General features: G+C 44.8%; 1 protein-coding gene across 4 annotated transcripts in view; it reads left to right on the top strand.

The window, feature by feature from the left end:
- prkar1b (protein kinase, cAMP-dependent, regulatory, type I, beta) overlaps positions 1–12,211 on the top strand; it is a 59,604-nt gene that overhangs the window by 2,841 nt on the left and 44,552 nt on the right. For 2 of the 4 annotated variants that reach the window (XM_027009159.3, XM_027009158.3), the window contains exon 3: positions 10,744–10,914. In XM_027009159.3, the coding sequence (XP_026864960.1) occupies positions 10,744–10,914 (171 nt within the window). Of the gene's footprint in view, positions 1–8,834; positions 9,076–9,263; positions 9,330–10,743; positions 10,915–12,211 lie in introns of those variants that run through there. The other 2 variants (XM_081710994.1, XM_027009160.3) reach the window with 2 other exon arrangements.

A 12,211-nucleotide genomic window follows, 5' to 3' on the forward strand; every position in this document is an offset into this window, starting at 1 on the left:
AAAAGAGAACGTGTGACTGTGTGGGATCCCTTTCTGTTTGTTCCTCAGAGACATTTCTTGCGCTCTCCCAAGGTTCACATGCACGCCATATCCATCAGAAATAAACGAACCCCTCCAAGGGTACATGCTGAGGCTAAGTCTAGGAGAGCTCCCGCCTCCTGGAGTTTTGTGATGAAGATCACACGGGAGTTAATGAAATAAGTGTGTGGGTGGTGATGTTTTTGTGGACAGATAAATAAAGCCCAGAAAAACAGTTCAGACGTACTTGGGTGGAAGTGGATAGGCCTGTATGTGGGCAGCCTGCCCGTGTGAAGCCCACGTGTGCGGAAACAAGGAGCCGGTCCCTAGGTGAGCGAGGCGACTGCCTCGCAGTCTGTGTCTCCGTATTGTCCTACCACGACATCACGCACACACGAGTGTGCACTAGGACGGTGATCTGCTGAAGATTACAAAGAAGGCAGGCTGCTGCTGTAAGTGCTGGCTACGTTGGGAGGTTTGGGTCTTGTGAAAGTCACGGGAGTGGCTGCTTTTGCCAGGGGCCTTAAAGGCCTTGACGCACGCACCACAGACAGGCTGACCTCTGCTATCACTTCTCATCAGTCGGCCTGACCAAAGCATCAGCTGTAGGCGCCGGTTTGCCTTTGATGACTTAGGGTGAAGGTAGAAGTCTTTGGAATTAGGAGGTGGGGTTGTAGTGGCATCAGATGGGGACAAATGCTGGTTTTGGGGCAACATGGGAGGGCATGTCCTCATGTTGTCCCTCACTGACAGCTGTTTCTCCGGGCTGGCCAGTGTCTCTCATCTGGAGTTATCTGATAGATCTGGTGAATACTACAGGGTTTCTTTAGATCCGTGTGAATATTTTATCAGAACCTGCTCCCTCCATTTCCCTTATTCTTCCCTTCACCCCTCTCTCTCCCAAAAGTTGCACGGGCCACGGGAGTCTGTGTGCCAAATGCATCTGTGTCCTTCACCTTCTGTGTGTTTGTGCAGAGCACATGTGTGTTGGCAGGGCTCTCAGTAAGACCAGACAAGCATGGCACCAAATCCTCCACTGCAGTTTGTCATGGGTTTAATGCAGTTGGTAGAGTGACAGCATCAGGTCATGAGTAATGTAACAAGCTATATGTTCAGACCTCAACCCTGGGAGACCTGTGATGTGTGTAAAGACCTGGGAACATACAGGGCATGTGAAATAGCCTTGTTATATACAAGATTATACCCACAAACTTTAAAGTGTGGCTCTGGAGGTTGTTTTGTCTTCTTTGTGTTACTGAGTTGGCGGGTAAAACTCCTATAATTGTGCATTCTCAAGCCAAAAAAAACAACTAGTTGCTGTGGTTCTCTATAGCTATTGTGAAATGAAGTGTAATTTTCAACACTGTGGATGGTGAGTTTTATGAACACTTTCAGGTAAGCCTATATGTTTATTTATATTTAAAATGATTTGAAATAGTTTTGGATATTGCAAAACTCCTTATTGCTATTTCAGCATGAATATATCTGGAAATGCCAAATAAAGGCCAATACATCGATTATTATAGTTATCATTTTATCATCTTATTTACACTTAGTTGACAGAAGGCCAACAGTGTAGAAATCTGTTGGAAAACTGCAAGAAAGTGTTTTCTATGAGGGGAATTTAGGTATAAACGCTGCTCGGATAGGAGCTTTGAGCTGTTTAATTTTGGCAGTGTTTTGTCTGTGGGAGGGTTTATACTGCAGTGTTTTGTCTGTGGGAGGGTTTATACTACAGTGTTTTCCTTGGGTCTCTCATATTGGCTTTATTCTCAGTGTGTGGACTGGTGTGTACACTCTCATTTTCTCTAATTCACACACAAAGCCAGCAGCATCTTTTGGCAACAACATTTTAACTGACTGACACATTATGACAAAGTTGTTGATGTCTGCCAGTGGCTGCCATACATAGTCTGCCTGGTTTTGTTGTCTTTTACTGAGTACACTTCTTTTTTGCTCTGTTTCCCACTAACTTATTAGTGCCTTTTCAATTACACAAGTTAGAAAGTCTGAGCTGATGGGGAGATTCTGAAGCCCAGGCCTCTGTTTCTCATTTGTTCATTTTCTTTTCAATTATTATTATTAACAAATTAAGGCATTACTGAACCTACATAAATATGTGACATGACTTCCTTCCAATAAAAAAAACAAAAAACGAAATAAATAAAACACCTGCATCACTGTAATGGCGTCACCAGTTGGGCTTTATACTGAGCAGTAACGTCATGTCATGTCATGTAGTTTGTTGTTGTTGATCCACTGGAGCAAGCCGTTTAACCCTGATCACACAGAACTACATTTCTGCAAATACATTTACTCATTTGAAATGGACATATATGAAAATGACAGTCACTCTAGTACTGCCAGTCTCTACCTTTCTTCTGGCTGAACTCATTTGTTGTGTCTGGGATGTCAGGACATTTCAGTGCATCTGACCAGTGGCTGACCTACTGGGAGCTTTTGCCAGTTTAGAGTGAAGGCTTGCACAAAAATTCTGCAGAGAGAGAGAGAGAGAGAGAGAGAGAATGTGGGTACATTACGGTTTAGTCACCTTCCAGTAAATTCCTAAGCCTTTGGCAATTCATAATGAGAAGCCTGTATGTTAGGTAGTTGAGGGTAAGAGAGAGAAATAACCTGAAACCATCAGGCTGGTTGGAGTACCCTGTTTCACTTGTTTTTTTCACTTATTTCAATCCTTTTCTTTTAGATCCTTATTGTGTCTGTTTATTTGTCTCTGTCTGTTCGTGTGTCTTTCTCTGTCTGGCAGTCATGACATTTCTGTTCTATATGAATGTTATTCAGCTTTAGGGGCTGCTCAGTGTTGGTAACCTAGGAGATGGGGAGACATAGAAATCTCCTCCAGTTCTAATCAATGAAGCCTTTTCTTCTCCAGTTCTCTTGCCTCCAGCTTTGATCACTCACAGGTCTTGTGCCAAAAGACTTTGAGCCATCAGGCACATCCTATGCCCTATAGCTGAGCTGAACAATGATTAAAACAACAAAACAGCCCAGTTCTGTCTATACCAAATTGTCACCCACTCTGCCACTCGATGTCTCTCTTGTAAACACGTGACACATACATTCTCTCCCTCTCTGTCTCTCACACTTAAGCACAGACACACACACACACACACTGACTGTATGCAGCTGCTCCACATTTGACCTCATGTCAGATGCTGATGTTGTGTCTTTGACGCTCGTTATTCCAGTGAATGGAGGAGCAGTGGTTTAGTTCTGACAGCATCCTTTCATCCATCTCAGTCATGCATTTTAATAAGGTCTTTGATGATTGGTCCAAACACACCACATCCACATTGCCATCGGAATGCTCCACAGAGCAATGCTTACCAGCAAATGGACTGTGGTCTGATGGTAATGGCCTACAGGTGGCTATGGTTACTACACACACACACACACACACACACACACACATACACACACACACGCACATATATATACATACATACATTCATACATATATATGTGCGTGTGTGTGTGTGAATGAGAATCTGTCCCGTGTTTTCAGATTTTCAGTGCTTTTTTTTTTTCTGCTGACCATATTTTCCTATTTTCACATTTGTCAGCCTTACTTCAGTATTTTAGACTGAAGTCTTATGCTTTTAGCCAGAAATTCCATTCCCATTCTCAATACTGGAGAACCAGAAGAGGATGTTCTACAGCGCTACTGGCAGGTTCTGTGTATGCACAGAATGCCGTGTGATGACACGTCCCAGGACGGGCTCTGCTGGCCCGAGTGCAGCTGAAGGTCACAGCCGCACCAGTGTGTCTCTGCTCCCAGTGTGGACATAGTGAAGGACAGGAACAGGACAGTGAACTGGCGCAATGCAGTGGTGTGCACATCACACACACAAACGCACTAACCCAGAAAGGGAGGACCTGCATACACAGTGTGTAATGAGTCGATCACTCGTGTAAACTGAAAATGACTCATCATCATCATCATCATCATCATCATACAGAGTAGAACAGAGGTACAGAACACCACTGCCAACTGCCACGCCATCAATGGCAGTGGCAACTGGTGCGGGCCAGGATACTGCCAGGCAGCCCAAACCTAGACAGGAGCAACCGAGGGTCAAGGGCTTTGCTCAGGGGCCCAACAGCAGCAACTCAGCAGTGGCAGGGCTTGAACCAGCAACCTCCCAATCACAAGTCATGTACCCTAACCACTGAGCCACCATTACCCCACTGACAATGATTTTTGAGTAATTAGAGTAAAAGATTGTTGTGCATGATTTTTAAATTGTGAATCATATACAAGCTGGCATAATGTCACAGTGCTACACAGCTGGAGCTGCTTCTCAGTAGACAGCTTGAGATTGAGGAGGTAGATCCCAAGATGTGCTTTTCTTCTGTGTGTGTGTGTGTGTGTGTGTGTGTGTGCTCCTATTATCTTTGGATGACAGTATTGCACAAAAGTCTCATTTAATGAAAGCCAAAACAGAAGTATGTTCCTTTTCCTCTTTAAAAATGTGGCTCTAGCATATTCTGATATACAAATAGAATTAAGCTTAAGCATCTCAATTCAGAAAAATACTGCTGATTGGCTCTGACTAAACCCCGCCTCCAGCACTTCAGGCAACAGTCACAGACAGGCTGTTGCCTCCGCCAGAACATTAGGGGCTATAATTTCATGGCTGCGCTGGGGTAATAAAGCTACATAATGCTGCGTTTTACTAATTTCGTAGGCCGTATGCGCATTTATCGCTATTTGTTAATTTGGTAGACAGAAATAAATGCCTGTAACAAGGTGGGTGAAGCGACACCGCAGCGGCTGTGACATGGCAGATCCACAGCGGTGTTTCTGAAAACCATGTTTGTGCTGCTGCCTCCTTGGACCTGCTCTGCTCACAAAGGCAACAATCTGGCTCACTTCAAACACGTACATAAAGACGTGCCCAGTATCTCACAAAGGGATTTTGACCACAGACATCACTCCACTAAAAATATCTCCCAATTACTAGCTAAATACAACTTATTTCATAATTTTGTAAGGATAAACAATTCTATTGTGACTATTAAATATGAAGCAGACAGTTGATTTACGCATGGAAAAGTATATAGATTAAACACTTTGTCATAAATATATGAATATTTTAGTCTGTTCATAGTGAATAAGAAAAATGCCACGTATTTTGGCGAGGTGACTCTGAACACTGGTCATGACAATAGCAAGCATTTCTGTGTGGATCAGGTTGCAGCCTGTCCTCTGTGCACCATTTGGCTCTAAGCACTGTTCTGTCATGCCCAGTGGCTCCTAACCTACCACACTCGCTCCTTGCAGATTTCCCAGCATCCATCAGCCCTCCTGCTTTTGACGGCGTGACCTGTCAGTGCGATGGACGTTTCTTCGCTGTACTCCGCCCCTTCACATTGCTCCACGTCATAGGCTTTTATTTTAAGTCTCATAGGCTTTTATTTTAAGTCTCATAGGCTTTTATTTTAAGTCTCAGAGGCTTTTATTTTAAGTCTCATAGGCTTTTATTTTCTCTCATAGGCTTTTATTTTAAGTCTCATAGGCTTTTATTTTGTTTGTTTGATTTAGTTTACTTCATCCCACCCCACTCACCTCAGCCCCCCAACCTGGCTATAGCCCAGTACGTGCTCAGTGGCAGCTCCATGGGTAAATAAAGAACAAACAAATGCCTCCCTCTTCATGGTCTGCGCTCGGAGGTGAGAGTGTCCCGCTTGAAGCTCTGCGGGCCAGCGGTCTGCGCGACCGCCATCCGGGGCAGGCAGCCCGGGGCCATGCTTTGATGTGCCTGAATGTAATCGCCAGGCCTCTGGCCTGAAGCTGCAGGCACGTGACCACTCTGGGCAGAATGGTAGGCGAGGCTGCGGGCTCTCGGAGGGTCACGTCACCACGGAGACGTTAGTGCGCACGTGTGGGAGAATATGGTATGAACAGTGGATGCCACATGCCGCAGGCTCGTCTAATACTCCTCACTGTGTTTGCAAACCACATTCGTAGCCTGAATAGTGGCAGCCTGAGGGATGGCATTTGGGACAGTTTTGTAAGGTGACTGGATTTTGTGAAACGTGACACAACTCTATGGCAGCGGAACACTTAGCGTTCTGCTGCGATACTCAAAATAGTGTGCTTGCTTAATAATGGCTCTGTAAAGCCCCATTAGCTATGATGGTTATCTTTAAAGATCACAGACTGTGAGTTCAGCAGCTGAAAATCCCACAATGACCATGGCCATCTCAGCAGGAACGTGAGCCAGGCCAGCATGGAGTCTCACAGCTGCACACACTCAATGCAGCACCCACACGTGCCTTTAATATGCCATCTTACACAAGTCTGCCTATCAAACACATGGGAGCTTTAAGAGAATGTCATTTTACACACAGGTGCACGCATGCACACACACAAACACACACAATACTTACTCCTTAAACATATATTTGCAGACAATGATTATGTTATGTAATCTGTGGCCTGTTTGTGTGAGAGATCAGATTCCATTTTTGTTCCATGTATGTTTGCCTTTGTGAGTGTGTGTGTTTTTTATGTACATTTCCAGGACTGAAATGCCCACAGAACATTAGTGGTGATGTACCTTGTCAGGACCATTTTACTGGCACTTTTTACAAAATTTCATTGTCAAGAACATTGCTTTTGGTTACTGAAGTGTGCATGTGTGCATGCGTGTGCGTGTGTGTGCGCACATGTGTGCGTGTGTGGGTGTGTGCGTGCGTGTGCGTGTGTGTGTGTGTGTGTGTGTGTGTGTGTGTGTGTGTGTGTGTGTGTGTGTGCCCTAACGTTAAAAGCACAGCTCTGAATCATTGAGGCATGGACTCCACAAGGCATTTGAAAGTGTCCTGTGATATCTGGCATCAAGACATTAGCAGCAGATGCTGTAAGTCCTGTAGTTTTCGAGGAGGGATTGAGCTGTTTTTGCAGCATGTCCCAGAGATGCTTGATCACATTGAGAACTGGAGAACTTGGAGGCCAAGTCAACACTTTCAACTGTGTCATGTTCCTGAAGAATTTCTGTAGTGTGGCGAGGCACATTATCCCGCTGGAGGAGACCTTTGCCGTTAGGAAATACTGTCACCATGATAACTTGATCTGCAACAATGTTTAAGTAGATGGTACATGTTAAAATATCATCCACATGAATGGCAGGTTTCCCAGCAGTACATTAATCAGAGCATCACATTGCCTCCATTAGCTTGTTTTCTTGCCATCGTGCATCCTGGTACCATCCACAAAATGTAAATAAAAACTTCATTCCTCAGTCCAGGCCACCTTCTCCATCACTCTGTGTGTGTGTGTGTGTGTGTGTGTGTGTGTGTGTGTGTGTGTGTGTGTGTGTGTGTGTGTGTGACACAGAGAGAGGGAGAAAGAAGGAGTGTGTAAGAATGATTCAAGTCTCTAGCAGTGATTCTTTAAGTTAAATGTATGTGCAAATCTGCCTACTTTTACCTGCAACACACACACTCTCAGTTACCTGAACAAGAATTATACACAACTGACACACACAAATGCTCTCGCGCCTTTGAAATGTTGCCCTAAAGACTTGAGGAGGACTTCCTAGAAAATAAACACAAATGGTGCATGAACATGTCACTTCCAACAGGAACTTGATACTTCATCTCTCCCACAAATACACACACACACACACACACACACAAATACCTCATTGTGATGGTGGTCCTTTCTGTCTCTCTCTCGCTCTCCCTCTCCCCGTTTAGGCCTGTCCCTTGGGGCGTGATGGCTTAGTGACACAGCCACGGGGTTAGAGGTTGACATGTGGACATGTGTGGACAGTGTTGAGGGGTGCGCTCAACAGGCAGGGTGTGTGTGGCTGTGTGTGTGGTAAAGTCCAAATGGTATTTTGAGGCCATGAGAGAGCAGCCTGTTAGGATGGAGTTGCATGTTTTGAGTTGCTCTGTGGGTAGTGGGGTATGATGTGCTTATTTAGACGTTGATTGACAGATTTGAGTGGCAGGCATCTCCGAGCAGGCATCTCTGACTGTTTCCATGACTACCACTCCTACTCAGGCAGAGTCCAGTCTACCCCCCCAACCCCCTTTGCTGAATCGTGTCAGAGTATGTGCATTTGGATTAGTCACATAACACAAAGCTACATTTCTGATTGGCTGGGCTGCTTGTCAGGCATAAATAGTCCCAAAAGGCCCACAATGTTTTAGATTAATGGACAATGAAAACAAGATGCAGTATGATATGCTGTCAGTCAGACAGGAGAAGAGAGAGGTCGCTGATGTCTGTAATGGCCGCAGCAGAACAGATGTAAACAAAAAGAGGCTATATAGAATCAGATCTCTACTCAGACTCTAAGGCCAGATTCAAGACAAGTCTGATATACAGAACGGTCTTTATTCTTCTTCCGTCAGAGAGAGCAGAGAAAGCGAAGAATTAGGGTAAGATAAAGAGAGAATGGTTATGTGCTGTGTGTGTGTGTGTGTGTGTGTGTGTAGGAAAATGTCATATGGAAATATGGTTGGACTGATGAATGGAGTTGCAGTGTTAGTGTAGAAATGCCATTAATGTAGCAGTCTCAGTACTCTCGGAGGCCTGCTTGGTGTGTGTGTGTTGCAGATCGTCATACGTGTGATGGTATTTGCGTAAGTGCTGAAATCACTTCCTGCCTGTGCCCTCCAATACAAGAGATGTTGAGATATCCAGTTGTCATGACAACGGAAGAAACAAAAAGAGGCTGTGCTTTCGGGTGCTGGTCCAATGAAAGTGCACAAGCAAGAGAGGGAGAGCGAGAGAGCGAGAGAGAGAGGAGAGTCAGTCCCCAGTTCTCTCTAAAAGGGAGAACAGGAGAGCGTTCTGGAATCTTTATATTCTCTGCATCCATCCATCCATCCATCCTTTCTCTCTCTTCAGTCTGCCTTACACACTCATATCTCTCTGACACGCATCTTCTGCTCACACACACACACACACACACACACACACACACACACACACACACACAGGTCTATATACCAGGCCATGAAACTTTGGTGTAACGTCAGCACGGATCTTTGCTTTTTCTAATGAAGCTGGCGCTGATGCGGGTGAGTGCTTGTGTGTGTGTGTGTGTATGGAACAGTAAATTGTTGATGTTTATGACACGGTTGGTCTTTGCAGTACTGAGGTTGCATAGAGTTGCAATATGTAAATGTTCCCAAATCTAACAAATCACAAATAAACAACCAAACGCTGTTGTGAGCTGTAACAGTTCTGCCAATCTCACATGTTCCAGATGTTGTGGATGTTTCACTGAATTATGGTGCTCACATGATCGAACAACACTGTTGAAATAATGCAGGTTGGACTTTTTACTATGTCTGTATATGTATGTGTTTTAATATAATACTAATCATATAGCAGTCGCAATCGGCACATTGCAATGTTGTATAGCATATGTTATATATTATTGTTCAGCCTGTATGTGTGTATGTGTGTGTGTGTGTGTGTGTGTGTATGTGTATGTGTGTGTGTGTGTATGTGTGTATGTGTGTGTGTGTGTGTATGTGTATGTATGTATGTGTGTGTGTGTGTGTATGTGTGTGTGTGTGTGTATGTGTGTGTGTGTGTGTGTGTGTGTGTGTGTGTGTGTGAGGGCGAGGGCGAGGGGCTGGGCATCTGCCGTTACAGTGCGTGCAGTACTGATGTGGTGGTCTCCCAGGCTGTTGTCTTTCTCTCCAGCTCCTGAGGGTTGGTAAGAGCTTTCCAAGCACTTGGTGCTGAGCATAATTTTACACAGAAGACTAAACTCCGAAGCGCATGAGGGAAATGTGTGAGAAGAATGTAAACACGGAAAGAAGGCATTCTGCTGTTCAGTGTTGTATAGGTTACCTTTACCCAGGAGAGGGAGAGAAAGACAGAGTGGCCATATGAGAGTAACATGATAATGAGAAAGTGCTGAGCATTGTATTTGTATGCCTGCTCTGTGTGTGTGGGTGTGTGCTTGAGTGTGTGCATGTGTGTGTGTGCATCCATTTTGCATTCCCACTGGCTTTATTCCATTAGGGAATGACTCTGCAGTATGTGTGCGTGTGTGTGTGTAGGTGTGTCTGTGTGTGTGCGTGTGCATGTGTTAGGTCAGACACATCCGTAAAAAATTGTTGCTGCGTGCACATTTGTATTTAGCTTGCAGTGAGACAGATTAGGGGTTTGAGTTTAACCTTGACCTTACTGCATACAAATTACTTGAAGATGCAGATTGCGCTGTGATGTTGAGAAAGTGTGTGTGTGTGAGAGAGAGAGAGAGAGAGAGTGGGAGAGAGAGAGAGAGAGTTCTGTTGTAGTCCTGTGGCTAGCTAGCTCTATCTTTTATACAGTGGTACATAGTGTCCCTGTCCCTCTGCTAGCTTACCACCACTACAGCTGCAGCTCAACACAAACACATGTGGTTCTGAACACCTGCACATGCATTCAGGTTGGGCCAAGCCCCCAGCGGATGTTTCACCCCATCAGAGATGCACTCGCTTCGTTGTCAATAGTGAGGCCGATGAATTATTCAACGTAATGAATTACGCGCGATTTCAAAACTAAACAACTAATCATGCACATGCTAGTTTTATGTTGCAGAACTATGGCTGCAGTACATAATTAGTCAGTTAACTTAATTAACTTTATAATTCTGTTATTGATTTTGCTGTTAATGTGATGAAAAATGAAAATGTAGGTATTTGAAAGATAATTTCTCTCTCTCTCTCTCTCTCTCTCTCTCTCTGCAGGAGGAATGTAAGCAGATCCTGGCCCGACAGAAGTCCAACTCCCAGTCCGATTCTCATGATGATGAGGTCTCTCCTCCTCCGCCCAACCCGGTGGTGAAGGCTCGCCGGCGGAGAGGTGGGGTCAGCGCTGAGGTCTACACCGAGGAAGATGCAGTCAGCTACGTCAGGAAGGTAGAAAGGGCACGTGCGCGCACACACATTCTTCTGCAAGTAGGAACGTTTCTGATGTGAGAGTGAGCTTTGTCCACATTTTACCCACTGTCTTGTAAATAGATGGCCCCCTGATTAGAGGCCTAGGGCACCTCAGTGTGCTCGTTTTTGTTTGGTTCCTGCTCTTGGCCCACCTGGGTCGTGCAGCCTGGAGTCTGCAGCGCTCACTTGCATTTAAGGATGTTGAAAGCTTGAACAGAATGAGAATGTTGAAGTGCTTGGATAACTATGAGGGCCAGGGGAAGATCCTGTACAACTCTAGTCTTTTTTTCAAAGAAGAGTAGTGCAGAGAGCTACACTAAAATAGGTTTGGGTAAATTTAAAAGGTTGGTTCAAGGACCGCATCTGCGTGGACATTATGGGGCTGTTCCACTGATCACTAATTAGTGGATTACCTCTTCTCTTCTGTTTCTCTTTTGTTATTTCATGTGAACACTGAGCTAGGATAAAAGACGAGGCAACGAATAGGCTTGGGATGCAACGTTCCTTCAGTCATTCATTTCTTCTTTGAGCCCATCTCTCTCTCTCTCTCACCTTACTCTCTCACGTGCTGTCTCTTTGTCTCTCTTCATCTCTCTGACTCTCGCGCTCTCTCGCTCTCTCTCTCTTTCTTTATCTTGATCCCTCTCTTGTCTGAGCTCCCTGCCTCTCCTTTTCCCTCCATGTCTGTCTCCGTCATGCTGCTCGTTTGAACACGATTAGCACGGCAGGGCCGTAATTACAGGCTAACGACCTGAAGACCGCAGCACATCGGTGGCTCGGGACCGGAGGAGTGGTGGAGCCTGACCCACAACTTCCGCTCAGCCGTGCGGGGTCAGGTCCCTAGCAGCATCATTCAGTCTCTCTGGCTCTCTGTCTCTCTCTCACACACACGCGCACACACACACACACACACACGCACAAATATACATACATACATACATACATACAAGATTTTTCTGTTCTTTCTGTTGTTCTGTTCTCTCTGTTGATTTCTTCAAACTTACATTTGTGTCCAAATGGCTCTTTTAAGCCCAGGTCATCTGTTAACCTCTGTGCCATCATGACCTTAAACCTAAAACTAACATTAACCTTAGAAGCTTTCAATTAAAATTTTTATTAAAAAAAAAAAAAAAAAAGGCATTTTACAGTCTCCATTACTGAAGTAAAACAAAAAAGCCCAGAATCAACAGTAAAGCCGCGTGATTCAGGCTGAATGCTGACGGCTGATTATGAATCAGAAATGATGATGCTGCTCGTGGAGGTTTAAAGGGCGGAT

The sequence above is a fragment of the Electrophorus electricus genome, chromosome 3, assembly GCF_041902795.1.
Source record: "Electrophorus electricus isolate QZ-2024a chromosome 3, ASM4190279v1, whole genome shotgun sequence".
Taxonomy (NCBI): Eukaryota; Metazoa; Chordata; class Actinopteri; order Gymnotiformes; family Gymnotidae; genus Electrophorus; species Electrophorus electricus.